Consider the following 21,425-nt stretch of genomic DNA (forward strand, 5'->3'; position numbering starts at 1 on the left):
CCGAAATCATAAATATTAATCAAGCAGTATTATGTATTGTATTTTGTAAAATTATGTACAGCCCTCAACCCCGTTTCAGTTTCATCTTTCAGGAGCTGCGAAAACGTTACGCATACGTTGGGTCTCAAATATACATACACAGACTTCAGGTTTTACATCGTACACGTTTTTAACCAAATATAATATTATTATAAAACATAATATAGTTAATATTAATTAATAGTAGTATGTTTTAGTAGGTTCACGAACCCTGCAAATCCGGTGAGTCCGGCGACCCCGCCATGCATATGGTTCTAGCTGCGCGTGCGGAATCGGTTCGGCCGTGCCTCCACCACTCCTCTCCATGAGTGTTTTGCTGTGCAATGCCATGAGTGTTCATACCGTGAGTGGCGCCCCCCCCCCCAGATAAATAAAAAATAATATGGCTAACCACCTCTTAATTATCCCCTTCACTATTACAAACACGCCCGCACTTTTCGTTCTCGCTGTATACTTTTTTTTATTAGTATTTTACCGGCTATCATACAGATTATGATATGAGTTTATCACACTTTCATTATCTTTTTTATTATTTAAACCTGTCTACATTTCAATAATTCCTAATAAATTGTGCATATACATAGTATTATCACCGGTGTATTTTGCATTTTTATTTATCCGCTGTAAATGATAATAATATATGTGTTTAATTTCGCTATTTTAGTTTTCGGTCTTTTATAGTTTTGTAACTATGCAGTCATAGCTTCGCCGTTATTACTTTCGCTATTTCGGATGGATACCGTTGCACTGTTGCGTGCAAAAGTAACGGTCAGAAATAATTTCCATGTGATAAGCCTAGCACCCAGGGGTGGGTTTGATCCAGGCACTGGAAACGTTTGATTTTATCGATACTGGTTGCGGGTTCTGTTCTGGTGGGTACGTGAAAAAATATATTTAATGATTTATGAAATCTAAGCGTCAAAATTGGTGAGTGGTCGTACGAAGTGCTAAAAAATAATATAATATTCGGTACGATTTGCGGAAAGTGCAGGTATACGATAACTGCATGATGGAATGTTGAACAGGCGTCGTTCGTGGCCCTAAGACTGCCGCCTAAGTGCATAGCACTATATAATAATATGCACTACGTGGCTTGGGTTGGCTAGAGCCTAAAGATTACGTGACGTCCGCTGTCACTAGTTCCCGGATGGGTGACCACACGGGTTCGTTAAAGTGGCAAAAACCTTGCCACTATGCACGTGTTGCTGACCAACCGCCATTTTTATTGTATATTATACGCTTATATCGGTGGCCGCTCACCGCGGATGCAGCACCAGCGCGTCGTTCAAAATGGTCGGTTTTTATATATAGAAACTCCACGAGAGTCTGAACATCACCGAGGCAGAAGCACCGCGAGTGGACCATCATACTATCATTCCGTGAAATGTGTAAGCACCACTCAATACAACAACATTATTGCGCGCATAATATTATGAGACGGCGTATATACAATACATGCATTTGCGCTCATAATAATATAAACATACAATAATTAACAATTGATTAGTAATTACAAATTATTGTGCATAGATTACACAATGACGCCGACCACGAAAGCATAAGAAGCAATAAGAATTTAATATTTTAGTTGCCTTGGTCGTACACCACATCAGTGCAGTGTATTATAATTTTCTACACCAGTGGTTACCAACTGGTGGTCCGCAGAACCACACGGGTCCGCGGTTGCGTCGTACTGTAGTGATTCTTCATTTTTATTTTGTTTTAGTGAAATTATTAAATTTGTAGTCGTTTTAAATTCCGGCTATTTTTGGTCTATTGAAACTCGATTCACCGCCGCGAAAAAGGTAGATAATTAATTTGTTCAAATTTAAAAGTAAGTGTTTACAAAACAGGGGTCGCCGGACCAATTTAAGTTTTTGCTAGTGGTCCGTTAACTAATTGGGAACCACTAATCTAGTGGAGCCCACTGTTTGAGGCCGGATGCACACCAAAGCAGTGCGGAATGGGCGCGGGTTATTGCAGCGGGTCGTGGCAGTTTTTTTCACTGATTTGGAAATTGGAATGCATCGGTGTGCGGCCATATTTTACAACATTGAAACACTATGGACTATTCGTACATAATAGCATAAGAGCATAATACATAATATTATTATGATTTATGAACTTTGAAGTAATGATATATTATAACTTAGGTATTAATAACCCATAACAGCCAGCATAGGAATTAGATTTTTATGTATATTCTATATTTTGAATCAGGATAATATTGTAACGTTATTGTATTAATACACTATAATGGCGTTGTGTGTGCCAGTTTTAAGAAATAAAAGCTCATGCCCCCCCCCCCCCCCGTAATTACGTCACGTCTAGTAGGTGTATGTTTTGTGTCTATCCCAACACTTTTCTCGTTCCTAGATCCGCCTGCGCCCAAAGCGATCACGTTCGAATCCGATACCTATTTCACGCGATGATCAGTGGCGGCGCCTCGGGTGGTTTTGTACTACTTCTGTAGTTCTGGGAGTCTAAAGACTCGTATAATAGTCTTAGTTTTTTTTTCTAATAGATGGGCGAACGGCTGAGTGGATGTTAGATAGGAATAGGCATTCGGTTTAGAATTTGGTAACGTACGGGTGGGTGGGTGGATGAAATAATAATTGTTTGATGGATATGATGATAATATTGTAAGCTCGCGCGGCCGCGGCACGGTGGCCTCACCCTATAACGCGCGTCATTAAAACCGGCGTGTAGCTGGTACCTCGTAGTCTACCGACGCCGCCGCCGCGTATTTCGTGGTCTTCACACATTATATTATTGTTTTTATCGCGTCGTAACGATATCATTATTATCGTGCGTGCGTGTGCGTGTGACGGGTGATGGGTGACGGGTGACGGGTGTCGTAGTAAGTAGTATGATTGTATTCGTCGTCATACTATTATTATAATAATGATTATAATATGATTATACGACGATGTGCGGTAGTGGTGCACCGTCATGTGGTTGGTGCGTCGGGGGCCGCGGGGGCACTAAGCGGTGTCGTAGGGGGGAATGCGGCGGCGGCAGCGACACGCCGTGTGTGCGCGCTGCCGACGGTGCGCAGTGTGTTCTTTTTATTTACTAGTGCCGGACACGATGGGCTGCAGACAGCGCGGTCGATGCACCGACTCGCCGCACACGATCCGACGACGACATGGTGTTCAAAGGTGAGACGATCGCATAACTTTTACTTTAACCGTATGTTATATAACATTATCGTGTAGTGGTAGACACAGTGGCGTGCCGAAGAAGGTTTTTCCGAGGGCCTTTGCCTCAATCCTCAAATGGGCGGTTGTGTGGATAAAATGCAAAAATATACAAAACATATATCACAATAAATAATATGACGATTTTATATTTTTACCGTAAAAAAAAAATTTTAATTTGGTATGTAAAAAATCATATGTCGGGTAGACGGGTCCTAAAATTTTTGTTCAACGAGGATTCTAAAAATTGTTCGGCACGCCACTAGTTAAAGAATTTTTGTTTTTATGTGAATAAATATATGATTCGCCGCGTAGGCATAATATTATAATATCATAACGTATACGCGTGCCGCGTCCATGTGCAGCGTGCCAGCGCGCGATGTCTTTTAGACTTTAACTCATTTCCGGAAATACGGTGTATTTGTACATCCTAGACGAGTTTATGAATCACGGAATCCCATAATCTTGCTATGATCTCCTCTGTCTGTCTGTTCTCTAACTGTGAAACTGTTTAAAAGTATATGATATATGTATACTTACGCAACTACGTACTGTACAAAAATAGGTATTGCTCTTTTGAGGTCCGAATGTTCAATAGTGATGGTCGTAAATCAATATTTCGTGTAGTGTATAGGTAGCTTAGTTTAAGCCGTTTAAGGTAAATAGTCCAAAAAAAATTGAGTCAAATCAAATATGCCGTATAAAAATTGCACATTTATCTATCTATAATCCATAAATATTATGTACTTACCTAAGTTGTATGACTAGTATTTTTAATTTTAATCAACTATATAATATTATCATCTTTGCGTTATGACATATTATTAATAATGGTTTCGTACTGACGTAGCGTATGCGTAAAATGTTTAAAGTAAAACATCAAGCAGGTGAATAATTTCACGATCGCGAACTTAGGTAATACCACTAATAAGTACCCATAAAAATAGTGATATTACATTGTTAAATATATTTCTTCGGTAAAAAAAATATTGATTTATTAATTATGGAGTGACCAACTCAGACACATTATATATTACAAAATGCGACTTGTGGTGATACTGTCGTCACAATAATAATTGTAAAATGATTTTCAAAACTATCCAATTTTCATGAATTTATAAGGATAAATATTTTTTAGGATAGGTAGGTAATAATAACATTATCCAAAAAAAAAAATCAAATTGAATACAATGCATCGCACTTATCGGTGTGGCTTATCAAAATTGTGTTTTATTGGTCTCTTCAACCGTTATGCCGATCTACGGTTGGCCGATTATACGACGTACCAACGACGTACCATTTTCACTCGAGGATCGTTCTGAAGTCTCCCGAAATGACGAAATCTTATCGGTTGTCGTTAAAGATGGTGACCTATAAAGTATTTTATAATTTATAATTTTATTTCGATCGTCAGATTTTCTGGTGTTATGCCTATATATAGAGAGAGAAATGGGGCAAAGGGAATAGTAAATTTATTGATGCATACTCGACAATACAAATCTTGAAAAGGATCGCTTAGAGAATGGACTGGATGAGTATGAGTGAGCGCTAACTTCAGAAATAAAAAATCATTTACAATCATACAAACTAAAAAGTTACAAAAATATATAATTTTTGTAAGTGGACCGTTTGTTAATTTTGGGGCGCATAATAATAATATAGATATCAATGAATCACCCTGTAAATCGGGGCTAGTAATATTTGAAATAAAAATATCACTCATTATCATTATTGTTATTATTGTTACATACCTACTATATTAATATAATTTTAATAAATTGTATTGTAAGTGTAATATACCGGACGCAACGTCACATCGTGCCTTGCTGCAGTGATATGTGTAGATTATAATAATATGTGTATCTACGCAAAGAAAAATTATTTTGAACAGTTTTTTTTTTATTTTTATTATTATGATATTATTATTTTTTTATTATTACGAGTTATATAATACATCAAGGTCGGGTCAAAAACACCCCGGAGCTATATATATTTGAGTGTAATTCTCTTCTTTTTTTTTTATTTTATTTGTTTTACACTATCTATATCATTATTATTTCAAGATCGCCTCAGCTGATTTATGTTTGATGTTTGAAGTCTGAAATTCTGAACACAATCAGTTATAAGATCGGCGTTTGAGGTTTTATACCTTTGTCTTATGCTTATGTATACATATATAATATATATAGTATTTTATACAAACACACATGACACACACGTACGTAGTATTTATTACGGTTTGTATATAATAATCGTCGAGATTAGACACTTGTTGTCGACTGCTGCGGCACGATATGCGGTAAACCCTCGACTCTCGGGGGTTTATCGGACACACGACTGTCGTAAATTGTTATGGCGAAACAGTGGAAAAACAGCCACTGCATAATGAAACAATATATACCTATGTTATAATCTTGAGTTTCACTGTGTAAGTAGGCATTACGATTTCAGGCGTAGCTATAGCCCTCGGAATCAAAACCACAGGATCCGCAATACCTATCGCTGCAGAAAAAGTACCTATCTATAATAATCATTATCATATTATGTGTTGTGATATACATCCGATATATCGTCGACGTCGTGAAAAAAAAGTGTGTTATGACGTGATCATTCTTATAATTTTAAATGTATATGGCTTGATAAACCCAAAATGTATAGTAGTTATACCTGTAGGTAAATCACAACGTTTTGTGTCGGATCAAATTGAATTACGAAACATTTCGGAAACGCGACCTACAAAACACGTGTATCTACCTATGTACGTGGACGTAATTTAGGTATAATATTTTGTCGACGACGGTCAACAGAAATGCAGCATATAGGAAGGCAGTATCACATTAATAACACAGGGGACTATAATATATAATATGCACAGTAGCTTCTTTCGGATATTCACGCTTGTTTATATAGACACATAATATTGCAAAATTATTTATACCTTTAAACGCAAAAATTGTCTGCGCTCGATATAATACTATAGATTTGTTTATTTTTAGTTAACTTTCGACCGGTGCATAATTATATCATCAGACATAATAATATATCCACGGCTATATTTCAAATATTCCATATTGTTATAATAATAATAATAATATATAGACACTGCTCGGGCTATGTAGCTAAATATAATATTTAAAATGTTATTATTGTAATGTGTTGCGAAATCATGTCGGTTGGTCAGCACTTAGCTGAAACGGGTGGTCTTGAATAAAGAAGTGCAAACAAATTTTAGCGCACATCGTTTCACTATAATAATATGCACGCGATATATTATGCATATATTATATATTATTATCGGTATATGAGATCAGCGCATTGGTAGCATAATGTCTTATAATATTATTATTTATTATTAATGAACGTCATTATATTGATTGCCACGGCCACCAGTTGTTCGCTGACCGCCGACATTCATCTTCGCGTGAGACGAGTGAATCGTTTTACTCGTCCTGTTTAAATTAATTGTCAATTTGATGTTTCAAATCGTTTAAATGAACTTTTATAATATTGTACAGTAACCACGCGTGCACTATATTTAGATTGTTTATAATTTTGCCAAAATTTTGGTGTAGTTCACGTTCCTATTGCAACAGACAACCGTTTAATCATAAATCATTCACACTTTGCGTTTAAGATTTCCAACGGTATTTAATACATAATAAATTATGGTGTAAATTGATAAATTTTATTATGTAAACCACTTATCCGTGTTTAAATTTAAACGTTAAACAACAAAAGTTATACGTATATTATCAAATGTATCATAATTATTTTTGCATCCACGTTATATTTTATTCTAGCAAACTTATATGTATATATTTCTTTTAACATATTTTAATGGCACGATATCAAATTCATTTTTACCAAAAGGTTTTAAACGTAGCTATTATGCTTTAAAAATTAAAATTATTTTTAACTGTTTGTTATTATGAAAATATTATTAGGTGATCAAAATGATTAGTATATTTGAGGATATTTGTTTAAAAATATATCGTAATACTAATTTTATTGGCTACAACCTATAATATTACCTACAGACTTGTATTTTTTTTTTTTACCGCCTATAGTATATAATATTGATCATCGACATTACGCGATATACGAATTTTATACGAATGATTAATCATCGTACAGCTTAGAATATATTACGCTGGTTGTCGTGTTTAATGTATTTTCACAATATTTATCTTGTTTATTCTTGACGAAATGAAGATAAATAATTTAACTTAGGTATGACTGAAAATAATTACGATAAATATCAAAACACCATTCTTCAATTACTAAATCTATAGCTATAAAGTTATTTAAAATAGTAAACATTTAATGTATTAACATTTTTATTGTTTTATATAATTTAAATTTATAATTTTTAGTAGTTGATGGTGTCTGGTGTACTGTTCTGATTCTTATTAAAAATGTCCTACTAAAAATAATTGTCTTTCCTTTTAATTAAAATGTTTAATTCTTTACAACTGTTCATCGATATTGATGTACCTACTGTTAAATTTGAATCTTTTCGGTTTTGATAAATTATTTTTATTTTTGAGAAGATTAGGGGAGAACACAAATGTATTCTAGCTTTTAGTTGAATTCAGATATTTTTATTTAATTATACTACCAATGTTGCACTTTTAAAATGGTGTAAGCCATCGAGTATTTTAATTTTGAGAATATTACAGGTGACCAAGCATTTTATTTAATAGACTGGACATCCATAATTATTAATAAGTACCTAATTACTAACTAAAAAAATGATTTTTAATATATATTCGATAAGAATTTTATAACACTTTTAGATTGGTCGTCTTGAGATTATTATACATTCAGGTTTCAAATTAAATCAAACATCAGTCTAACCGTACCTCGTGTTTGTTTCTATATTATAATACGAGTATCAAGTTGAGATATTAATACTGTTCGAAATAATGCGCGGAAAGAAATTTGTTTTTTAATTTTTTTATTAGGACTGAGGTCACTAGCCTGTAGGTTGGTAGGGTTGGTACAGTAGGGCTGGGATGGTTGGTACGATCGGTTAGGAACATTTGTTTATGTGGCAAGGTTTTTGCGCACTACGAACCCGGGGGGTGGTCACCCATCCAAGATCTAGCGGCAGCGGTCGTTGCTTACTCTCAATCACGTCACGTAATTGATTTCAGCCACTGTACCGCGCCAACCCACAAAGAAATTTGTAAAAACATTGGAATACCGAATAGGGATATTGTAATTTGATATTTTCACAGTTTATTTATTCCAGCGGTATTTAAGTAACTAAGAAAATCTAATAAACAATAGATTTTATAATAATACTTTTTATACTTTTAATTGATTTGAATACAATTATAATGTATGTAATTATAATTTATATAATTTAACATTATATTATATTATCTTATTTTTTTATATAGATTTCCAACTGATGATTTCTTTTTTTGATATTTTTGTTAAGTATATCACGGAGTATATCATAATTACAGCTTTTGTAGTTGTAATAGTTAAAACCATATTTAATAGTTACAGTAAATTAAGTAAAACGTGCATGATTTTTTAAAAATTTTGTTTTAACAAAAATTAACCACGGAGTTTATTTTAAAAGTAAAGTTGTCCCTGTGATTTATAGTAAAATTCTACACGACTTCTAAATTTAAAATTTAACTGTTTAAGCTATTTTGAACTTTGATTAACAGTGTATTCAATATACGTAAAACATTACAGACATCATAATAAAACATGGTAAAATAATAATAATAATATGAAAGTAATTCTAAATCCTATGATAGATTACTGCGCCGGTTAATTTAAAGGAGAATGTTGTTTCTCATGTTAAGAAAATAATATCTTAATAAATCAACCAAATTGTATAAGTAATATCCCTTTTGAATAAATTAGAAAAATATAATATAGGTAGGTACTTACCTAATATAATGAAAATATTTGAACATAGAAAATCGACATACATGTAATATTATACTGAACCTCGCGTTATACGCGTATTTCACTCACGTTTTTAACGGTCATCAATTTTGAAATTTTTTCTAAAAACTAATGTTTATCGAATAAACGTGTATTGCGTTTTAAAATTTCAATATTGAAATACTATAAAAATAAAGCCACCGTTTTCTATGTAAAACGAATGAATGATCCTTGTGCTTTTATGTGTCTATAACGTCATAACATGAGGCTATAAAACAACGTCACGTGTAACAAAAATCCATTTCCAATGTTTTCCTCGTTTACATAATCACACAGTTGTTAGTCACGAGTATATGAGTGGGTTATAGACATTAAACGTATAAATTGTATTGAGGTAAAAAGAAAAAAATCACACACTATACTAACCCCGGAAGTACGGCGATATATATGTGTAGAAAACTCTCCTTGTGGTGATAATCGTAAGCGGTGGCCTGTGAGTTTTTGACAGCAGAGGTACAGGTGGTTAACAGTAATAATATGTTGAAAAGTACTAACGTTTTTGATAATACATTTTTTTCTCAACTTTTATTCAATACCTACGAGACAAAATATTTAAAAAATAATATTTTTTTTTTTTTAGTCTTATCGCTATTATAATAATTAGGTTTTCACTTTTTGAATTACAGCAAACTTTGTTAATATCTCGTGCCAAAGCAGAATATTGCTCTGAGAATTTTGATGAATACAAATTAAATTTCAATCGTGTAATAATTAATTAGTTATAAGTGTTATAAGTGTTTAAAGTTTAGATGTGCGGAGTAATAGTCCAAATTTTTTTGAGTTCCAAAATATTCTGCTTTTAAAATGTGCTGTTGTAAATTAATGTTGTCATTCAAAAAGGTAATTTACCGTGTAATAATATTACAGGTAAACGGTAGGCACATGATACGTATTAATTATAAAATAATGTTATAGTAAGCTTTATCTTAGCGGAATGAGTTAACATTTTTTAAATATTATTATGATACATCAGATTGATCTCAACCCTCCCCCCTTCCAAAATATGATATTTTGATTTTTTGCGTATTATCGTAATATACCGCCGTGAGTCGACAGTCAGCAGCAGGAACGCAATGGACCTTGATTTTGGAACATTAATGTATGTAGATATTTTAATATACATAAATAGTAATATAATATAATTTAATAATCATAATTTTATAATTTAATTCTCCTATTCAGCATAACGTTTTCGGTTACGATCTGATCCGAGAAGCCGCCTCAAAAACAAAACGAAATACACACATGTCATAATATATAATTTATAATTACTACTATTCTATTGCTATTATTATTATTATTGTCAAAATTGGTCGTGACTCGAGGGTCGCTGCGGGTGTCCGGCGGCAGCTGAGACCGCCGATCTCTATATACGTGTACATAATATTACCTATTATTATTATTGAACCTACGCAGTTGATGGCCGGCCGAAATAATTAATTGGACGTACCGGAAAATATTGTAGCGTCGTCCGACGGTCTCGCGCCGCGGCGGGAAGGCGATCGACCATTATTCATCGAGCGAGGGCGGGCGCGTCACACGTCCGCATTTTACGCGTTATTTTATAACCCATCGCAATCGTGCGACGAGTTTAGAGTATACAACAAGTTGCGATCTTATATTATGTATAATATTATCATCGACGTGTGGGAGTATTGATCGTATTTACGCGTCTTTCATGGATACCTACCGGATTTCGGGATGTGATCCATATACCGGCAAAAACGAAAGTCGTATAGTCAATAATCACCGTATATTATTAACGGACGTTGTTTTAACTTTTTCCGTCGGTCGCACCAGGCCCGGATTGAACCGGCGAGCTACCGAGAAAATCTCGGTGGGCCGCGTAAAATTTGGGCCGTTATTATTTTTGGACAAAAGTAGTCTAGTATTTTTAGATAGTGATATAGTAAAATATAGATCCAAATACACGGTTAAAACAATAGATGCGTCAGCTGTATAATACTGATGTATAGTGTATTGGTTATTTAATCCTCAAGAATTGTCAATCGCGATAATACACGCTAGAGCAGTAAAGATAGAAATTTAAAATCTCGGTGGGCCGAAAACTCTCAATCCGGCGCTGGGTCGCACACACGATTTAAGACAGATAAGATCCTATCTTAAACCGTGGTCGCACAGTAATAACACAGAATAGAGAAATATAATATACTCATTACCCATAATAATTATAATCATTATTATCACGTTGGTCCGGTCGGTACGTTTTTCGAACAAACCGTCGCGTCGCGTCACCGCCTCCTCCGCGTCACACGTGTTCATCCGTCTGGCATATCAAGACTCTGTTCGATCGGTGGCACAGTCATTGACAAGACTCGGGTGATTCAGGCGTGTGCCACGTTTTCGCGTCTCGCGTGATGTATTTATTTTATTTATTATGATAATATGTACAACAATCGTCGTTGTCCCTTAATTTTTTTTCTCACCTAAATAGCCTTTCGAAACTGTAATTTGATAGTGTAGTTTTATAATATTATAATATTATTATTATTATCATAATACTAATCATGTCGTAAATCACAATGTTTTATGGTTTAAAACCAGTAAGCTACCTTTAACAATATTAACGATCGGCAACATTATTAAACTATAAGTAGCTATTTCGAAACTAAAAAAAAAAAAACAATAATTTATTATGAAGTATTACAATTTTAACACTCTTCATATATAATGACGATGGGTTGACTATACATTTATACAGCGTAGGTATGGGTGTTTGGTGGCGTATAGATTTTATAGAATTTTAAGCGACTAATATATATTATGTATACGGGATGATTGTTTTATCAATTATCACGAAATCCAAAGTTAAGACGAACGGTGTAGTGCACCACCATTTTTCTGCAAAACACTTTTAATTCTTTAAGTACCAATGTATTATATTTATATATTATTGCCTATAGTAATCAACTATACAAGTTAGGAATTAGATTTTATTATAACTGTTGTAATGACTTCAAAGTCTTCAATATTAAGTACCTAAATAAAAAAAATGCCCTGATACTTATTAGCCCTCCATATTTATCGTTGTGAAATAAACGTTTTGTGTTAAAATAATTGTACAGGTAGGTACTTCGCAGATTTTGTACGGAGCAAATCATAATAATCATAGACCAAATAAAAATAATAACATATTTTTAATAATATTGTAACAATAATACAAATTAATCAGTTCATAAACGTGTTAGTCCTCATGCGTCTGTCCGTATAATCTGTACTACCTATAGGTAGGTTATAGACCTACGACTGCGCTGTGTCACAATTGTATACAAATTTTGTATCATATCTTATACGTCATATTCGAAATACAGCACAAAACACGATAAATTATAATATACGACCTTTTACATTTTAACACGTGAATAAACAGTATTATCTGCATATTATCTCACTGCAACGTAATAACGTCATCGTTATATCGAGGGGGTTGGTTTACGGGGCCTCACATTCGGGGTCGTCTCCGAGGGGTCCTGCGTGTTTCTGACTTTTTGTGTCAACGGTGTGTGCGTCCGACGTATATAATAGTCGAAGCTATAACGCGGTCGTTTTTTTTTTTACCGAATATCATACATTATTATCGCTTTTTAAGGTTCCGTTTTAGATCGTAAACCCGCCTATCGTCTCCAGTTTAATGTCCCTGCACTACTTTGTAGTATGGTATTACGTGTGTACTATTGTGGGTGTATATTATAATATTATACTTCACGGTTACACTCGCGTGTAGTCGTGTAGACAAATCCACACCTAAATAAACGCGCAGACACAATACTGGCATACGCACTATACACACACGCACACATTTAGTATACAATTTATGTGTGTGTGTTGGTGAGCCATAGCAAAGAATGTGGATTTCAAAAATAAGAAACGTTTTTATCGAACAATTTTTTTCCTTTAATTATTTCCACATAATATACATCTATTGTTAGTTTTTTTACCACGCAAAATTGAATTAAAACACGTTTTTGTTAATGAATTTAACATAAAATTAACATTTGTATAATTAAATAATCTTGAAAATCAGATTTCAAACTAGATAATAGTCTGTACATACTTATATCAATAAATGACACTTAAACATTTTAAATGTGTATATTTAAATAGTTACGTACCTATTCTACATTTTTATAGATATATATAATTAAAGTTAAAATGTAATCTATTTATTATCTTGTAAAAAAATGTTATATAACGAAAAATACCTCGATTTTTATTAATTGATAATATTCGAGTTCAACTTACTATAATTATTCAATGGCTTGTTTCATTAAACGATTTGCATCGACTATTTTTGATACGCGGGTCTATATGGATGGTATACAACTTTCTAGTTTTCAATTTTTTACAGCGTTGCACCAAATTCGTCATAAAAAGTAATTAAAAATTTTATTTGTATTCCAGCCAGTCGTAAAATAGGTCGAAAACTTAAAACTAGAGTATCACTTTTGCTATTGGTCTGTTTAGCAATGCCAGCGGCTGCAAGAGATAACGATTTAGACTTCACGGCCATGCCCATTACCTCGTTAACCATAAGACACTGTGGTCATATTCTAGTGAGTATCAATGCTTGATATTTATATTATTTTGGAATACTTCTTCCCTCACCACCTGTACACTGTTTACCACTTGCATTTTGTTTAGATAGCCGCGAACGCAAAAAACAACGAATTATACATGTCTACGAAATCCCGCAATCCTACCGAAGAATCGATAAACTTAAATAGAAGCAATGACATCAAGATACTGAAAAGGGTCCGGACGCAACTAAAAGTAGCTAGAAACCATTTTCGAAATAACCGAGAAGTAATCGCACGGCTTTATTCGGATGTAAGTATATTATAGCCATTGACTGAAAAGCGTATAAATATTAGGCATATCGCATATATTATAATTCCATTGTTATAAAAGATTTTTAAAATCTGTACGTTTTTATTATTGGTAATTAAATCTCTGATAATATGAAACATTATCACTAATCGAACCGTTTATTGCTTTGACCTATACATTTCCAATTATTTATTTATCGTAACAATAAATAAGTACCTACCTATGTATATACACATCACGATGACATTAATCGAAAAATCATTACTGTTGTAAATAATTGCACCCGAGGTCAATTATATGTATTATTCAACATTAAATATTTAATAATATTATATACTGGCCTATTAGACCGATAAATTCAGAGTCATTTAGTCCAGCATATCAGACCATCATTTAACTTACGCGAATTTCAGTGCACCTGCTATAGCTTATATATTAACTCTCATCGAGTCAAGAGCTCAACCGTTCTTGTATAATGTTATTGAACCAAGACGATGAAACTATCTGCATAAAGTAGAAAAAAATCCGAAACGAATGATATTCACATTATCCGTCTGCCACTCTACAGGTGTTTAATTACAGTCGGGATCTCTGGCGGGAGTATATTATATTTACATATACATTTTCTGAAATAAAATTATGTGCAATTTAACGTGACATAATATTATATTATTATATCATTATAATGCGTTGTGTCAGCGTTTTTATGGATCTTTAAACAGCAAAAAATATTTACCCATGTAACGTATTTTAAAATATAATAAATCAATGTTTAAAGTGTTAAAACATAGGGTTTTTTTTTTGTTTTCCCTCCGAAACTGCGTTGACGATGTATTCAAAGATAAATAATACAATACAAATATACGTTTACTGGTTTACAGGTAAAAACTGTGATGCAAACAAATTATCATTACGAGTGGTTGCCCTCTCAGTCACTGGTTTGGTACAAGAAACACGTCAAAAAGCTTGACAAGGACACCAAGGTGAGCACAATCAATTGAAATTGTTACACATTATGCGTAGCAGTTATATTATATAATATTATTATATAGGTAGGTAGGTATACTCTGTTCAAAAAATAACATGATATTTTGATACCTTGAATCGAAATTAATTATATAAATATTGTATCAAAATTCTAAGTGATGCGTTTGAGTGCTTTCCGTTTTTACACAAAACCATTTTTGGTCGATCCACTGAATATTATGGTCATAGGAAGCAGCGCATTGTCTACTTAATATAATATATAACAATTTATTAATAATTATTATTATAATATATAGCAGGATGGTAACGTAATATTTTATTCGTTGACACCCACTTAGCGGAAATTACGTGAACATTCTAAAGTTCTAGTCAGAGTCCGAACAAATATTTGTGGCATATTCCGTGAATACAAAACGTCTACTAAAACAATTCCGTGATTCCCACTGATAATAGAATAATAAGACTAACGAAATCCAAACACATGCCATCCGATGCATTATCACATAAACATTCGCATACATGGTTTATACCGCTGCAGTACTTAAGGATGCAATAATATTGGGCATTAAAAGAATGTTTATACCGAAGATAAATGCATTGTTAGAAATATATTTTGTATATCCGAAATCCCGTCGACTGGTAAACATCTGTACACCCTGTATAACAACGCTAATAAATTATTTTTCATTATACACCGCGTAAAACCATGTGGAAATTAATTTCAAAATTACTTTTCTGGTTTGGTTGTATAACATAAATAGGTATACAAGTATAATATATTATAACACCACACTCTCGGTTTAGGAGTGGTGTATTTCGAAATTTTTTCGACGTAAAAATAGCTTTCGATTTTTTTTTTTTTGACAAGAACGCGTTTAGTTTCATTAAATCGCAACAGCCCTGAGGACTACACCTAACGGTAAATGAGAAGGCCGGAGGGTGATAAAAAAATAAAAAATACTTGTGAACAAGAAGTAGGAAGTAATAAAATCCAAACGACATCATTACCAACGACGTGGTATCACTAAATTACAAAGTAATAAAAAACAATATATTAATAAAATATCGTCTATAAATTAGGGTCAGTATTGCGTTTGGAACGTGGAACATCGTTGCGACCATACTGAGTGGCAATTCCGGTGAGCTATTTAGGGGCGACAATTATTAACAATCTGTGAGATAAATTACTGTTCCACATAGTTCGTGTAAGTGATATATTATATTCGATACGGCGACGGGTGCCAGAATTGCTAAAAAGTTTAATAAACATATTTTTTAGCCCGCGCGTGTGCACGAAAAAAAACTGAATTATTACCTCATTAAATTGAATAGGTTAGTGGGATGATCTACATATTATTAATAATTAGTGTCAACGAAACACGTTGGTAAAATATACAATAATATATGTGCTGTCGTAACGCGTGTTACGCATCGTTTACAAAATGCCATTTTTGTTCTACTTAATAACTGCCAACTGATGCAACGACGAAACGTAAACGAATTTATATTGATTATGTATTGGTTTATTTTTTCTAAATATGTCTTAAAAATGAAAAATATTTTAATTGTTTCTTTTTTTTTTAATGTTACTTATCTTATAATATTAATTAAGTCTATGGAAGATTATGACGTATCGTAAAATTGATAAATCATTCATCATATTTTATCAAAATATAAATTTTTTGATTTTATTCACACAAATAATTATCATTCATACTTTGCACATTTCGAATGGCGTTTCTTAATCGCAAACACGAATTAATTCCATAATAATCTATATAAATATAAATATTTCTTCTTTCCCTCTATCTTGTCCCCTATAGACTTAACAATTACTAGATCGTTTTCAATGAAGTGCAGATATCAATAGATTTTTCGAGACTTGGGGAGGGTTTGTTGCTTCGTATTTCAACCCCTATTGATTGATATAGGGTGGCACACACATACATTTTGTTTCGGCCAATGAAAATCGAATATTTTTTGTTTATTTATAGGGCTATTGGTTATAGATAATAAAACAGTGATTATGATTGGATATAGGTTTCTGTATCTACATTGATAAAACGCAATATTTTTGGATAACGCAATTATCCACAACCAAGTCTATCAAACTAATGTTTCTGAAATTTAATACACAGGTAATCCTATACCCGAGGGTGTGCAACTTGAGGCCAATTTTTCAATTTTTTTAACTTTAAAGGGGGGCTTACATAGGGATTGGTTGGCTTACAAAAAACGTAAATTTTTTTGCTTGTATAGGGTTGTTATTGGTTACATAAAATGAAATAATTTATATAATAATTGTATATAAATAATAAATATAGGTATAATATAATACATGTAATGTGTATATTGTATTTAGTCAAAATCCCTTCAATTGCTGTGTCAAAAATATGTGTACTTTACATTTAATGGAGCTTAAAGCAGGATAAATCAACTGGCATTTTAAAAGTCACGTGGAGGATCAGCTGGAAAAATGGGGGATGGAATGGCTGAACGGACTACGGCGTTGGTTGTAAAGCGCACCGTCGCCGGTTCGAATACCGGCCACGGGCGGCATCGCTCTCTGGGCAGGCAATTATCTATACGGCGAGACCGCCATCCCCCAACCAAGCATGGCAGAAATCTACAGGTGCCCAAATAGAAATTCTGCCAAATAGGCGTCTGAACTAGGCCTTCGGATCTACTTCCGGCATAGCGCTATACGAAAAAAAAAGTTAGAAAAATGTTCAGCTGAATGTTTGTTTGTTTGTTCTCTATATTTTATACACAATAACTACTGTACTGTTTAAAAAAACATTATATCAATACATTCCTCGGAACTCTGAGGATTATTATAACTTACATCTCTAATAACCCCAATGGGTTACAGCAATATAGGGTGGCTCAATAATTTAATTTTGGCTCGCAGAAATTTAATTTGTTTGTTTATTTAAATGGTTGCCTTTGGTTACAGATTATATTTTGCCCATTGGTTGTAAAAAATAAAATAGTTATTATGATTGGGTATAATAGTATAGTTATTATTGACCGGTATTATTTTACATTAATTGTTTAAAACAACCCCAATAACTGTGTTAAAAATCTGCGTAGTTTACATTTCATAGGGCTTAAGAATGTATAAATCCACGGGAAATTAATTTGTCCCGGGAAACTATGTGGAAGGTCAGCTAGTTGTATAACATTTTGTCATTTATACGCTAATATCTATTATATATAAAAGTGTGTGGTTGAAGTTTATACTCTATTATACTATTCAACTGAACATTTTCAACTGAAGCATAATGGAAATAATATATAAATATTATAATAGATATTAAGCTAATGTACAGATATTATTAGTCGGGTTATATCTAAATAATATATACCCAAATCCACAGTTTTTGACCAATCGTCATCGAATTTGGCACAAATATAATATCGTAACAGCTATAAAACATAAAAGGAAAAGTATGGCCCGGGTCGCAGTAGCGTACGCAGGATTTTAGTTCGGTTATAGTTTTACCTAAGAATAATCACAGACGCGTGACGCGGGGCGGGGCGGGGGTTAATAGTTGCTTAACAGTTTTCAAAAAATACTTGAGATACATTTTTACGATTCAATGGAAGGTTTATAATAGATTGAGCCAGTTATTTTAGAGTGGCTTATCCGATATTAATAATATTAAAATCATCTCGCTTATTTATGCTTTCTTTTGGTTAGGTCAGGTTAGAAGGCACATAGGAAAAAATTTAAAAAGTTATTTATGAACATTGTTAAATTAAAATAATAAGCTATGAAGTTTCATCAATGAATGGGTTCTTCACTCAAGTCATTCTATATCACTTTCGCTTATTGTAAAAAAAATAATTTACAGAATATGAAATATATTTATAATGAGCAAAAAAAATAATAATAAAAAATATGTGATATTATGGAATATACAGTTTTAAATTAACTAAACAATTTTTTTTAATGTGTGGTGTTATATTTTCTAGGTGTTTATACTTTTGCCTGTGCTACGGGATTCATTGCACAATTTTTCAGTAACGCTCGAACAAATGCGACTGTTCAGCGAAACACATTTAATATCCAATTACACAATAAGAAAACTTATGTTAGACGATCTATCCAAACATCTTATCGCAGTGAGTTATAATTTAAATTAACCATCATTCAGTTAAAATAGTACATAATAAACATAACATAATAAATCTTAAAATACCCGAAACCTATATATATAGGTTATATATACTTACCTACTCACATACAGCAGGGGACTATTTCAGCCATATCTTGGTCCGTTCTTTTTATGTTAAAATAATTTGTAAATTCCTGAGATATTACCCGGTGTTCACGACAATATTGAATCACTCGCGGTATCTATACGCGCAATTGACTTGGCAAAATCCTTTCGGCTCAGTGCGGGGACACATTATTATATACCACGACTGCGTATTATATACCTACCTATTATGGCGCGTAATAAACCCCTGTAGGCTGTAAGCCGCCGTGTCTGGTACTCGGTTGTAATAAAATCGACACAAATAATATACATATTATAATTTATTATATTATACACGTTTTGCAAGTACGTCGCTCGGTGACAATAGTGCGCTGATCAAGGACCTCCTACGTTGCACCTGGTATGCACGCGTATAATAATGTTATAACTATGTATACCGTCATATACACATAAATATAATACGCGTATCGTGTATACCTATCTATATAGGTATGAGTATATTATAACCTATACGATTGACGAACGCACCCCGTCATCGCCACACGTCTTTCGCGACTTCGTATTACTCGCGGGCGTATACACGACGAGTATTAAGTAGGTACCTATATATATAATTTGAGTAAGCCCGGCAGTGGCTATATACATTGTTAGACATGAATGGCTGCTGCACCGCGGTGCACCAGACATGAACTGCAGTGGCCACGGCGGACGGTTCGCATAGCGTTTACCGTCAAAGTGTAAAATATACTATACCTATATATACCTATATACGTATATAGGCACTGCTGACTTCTGACGACTTCGCATAATATGATGAAGCCACATTTAGTACGAACGCGTCGGCTACGTCGGAACATACGCACCGTATACGAATATATTATATAGGTATATACACACATATTATAATAATAATAATACGAAAAACGCCGTACCTATATTATACGCTGCATCACCACCCGCCGGGCTCGCGACGACTGCCGGCGGAACACGTGTTCTTTATAATGCTCTCAAAAACACACACACTCACACAAGTATAACATAATATTATACATGTATATAATATAAGTACCCGCGTGTGTATATATATACTTGCAGCGGGCTCTTCGGTCGGCGGCGTCGGACAATGAGATTGTTTTGGGGGGCTGCTGCAGCAGTGCGGGGCTTCCGTTTGTCTGACCTGTCACTGCCGCAGTACGGTGTGTATACGTGATTATAATTTAGTCCACACACACACACACACACACATTATATTTATAACGCGTCGGCTACTCCGATATATTATTATCATTTATATATACGATGGATCGCCTCGTGAAGAAAACGAAACTTGACGCGGCAACGGTGTCAGGCGTTTTTTTTTTTTTGTATACACGAAATATGTATAATGTATATAGATGTGCGCTCGGCGCTCGGCTAGTCCGCGAGACGGGTTGGGTTTAAACGGCGTGTGGTGTGTGAGAGAGTCTGCGCCGGTGCTGTCGGCCCGACCAACGTGGTCATAGGTCCCGGCCGCTGCAAGGAGATCCCAAACGTCTGATAATAATAATATAATGTCCGCCACCCCCGGACGCCCGAGGACTCCTGCAAACCGCTCTCATCTTCGTGACGCATAATATAATATAATCTTTATTCTTCTGGACACGATGAGAAGAATATAGTATAATATTTTAACGCGCAAAATAACACGACGTGTAGTACGCGATATCTATAATACGCGGCTGCGAAAAAAGGTCAAATAGAACCCGATTTACGACTCATATGTATAATATATTATAATAGTGTATATAGGTATGTACCTTGTCAGTTTTAACGTTCCAATAAAAGGAATCGATCGACACGGTGTACTGCGCAGTGACACGCACAACCTGTGTACACCTCTCCGTATTATCCTGGCGTCCACTTCAGACTACGATGATGTTCCGTTCATCTCTTTTATCATAATAGTTTTATAGTAGGTATATTATAATGTGTGTGCGTGTGTGCTGTTATTTATTTTTCTTTCCAACCCTTCGATCCGTGATACGATATTATTGTAACATCCGTATTGTGTGTATACCTTTTAGGTATATAGTGTATACATTTAGGTAGGTACCATATTATTTACACGAACAAACACACGCCCCCACACGCCACGGATAATAATCATCAGTCGAGG

General features: G+C 33.9%; 1 protein-coding gene across 4 annotated transcripts in view; it reads left to right on the forward strand.

Annotated features, from left to right (window-relative positions):
- Positions 1-3,072: 3,072 nt before the first annotated feature.
- The window catches only part of LOC100575919, a 33,526-nt gene continuing 15,173 nt past the window's right edge, over positions 3,073-21,425 (forward strand). The window contains exons 1-5 of one of the 4 annotated variants that reach the window (XM_003247964.4): positions 3,073-3,200; positions 13,632-13,783; positions 13,872-14,057; positions 14,939-15,040; positions 19,023-19,172. In XM_003247964.4, coding sequence (XP_003248012.1) covers positions 3,188-3,200; positions 13,632-13,783; positions 13,872-14,057; positions 14,939-15,040; positions 19,023-19,172 — 603 coding nt within the window. In that variant the 5' untranslated portion in view covers positions 3,073-3,187. Of the gene's footprint in view, positions 3,201-13,631; positions 13,784-13,871; positions 14,058-14,938; positions 15,041-19,022; positions 19,173-21,425 lie in introns of those variants that run through there. The other 3 variants (XM_016808563.2, XM_008189987.3, XM_008189988.3) reach the window with 3 other exon arrangements.

Source organism: Acyrthosiphon pisum, chromosome A1 (genome assembly GCF_005508785.2).
Source record: "Acyrthosiphon pisum isolate AL4f chromosome A1, pea_aphid_22Mar2018_4r6ur, whole genome shotgun sequence".
Lineage (NCBI taxonomy): Eukaryota > Metazoa > Arthropoda > Insecta > Hemiptera > Aphididae > Acyrthosiphon > Acyrthosiphon pisum.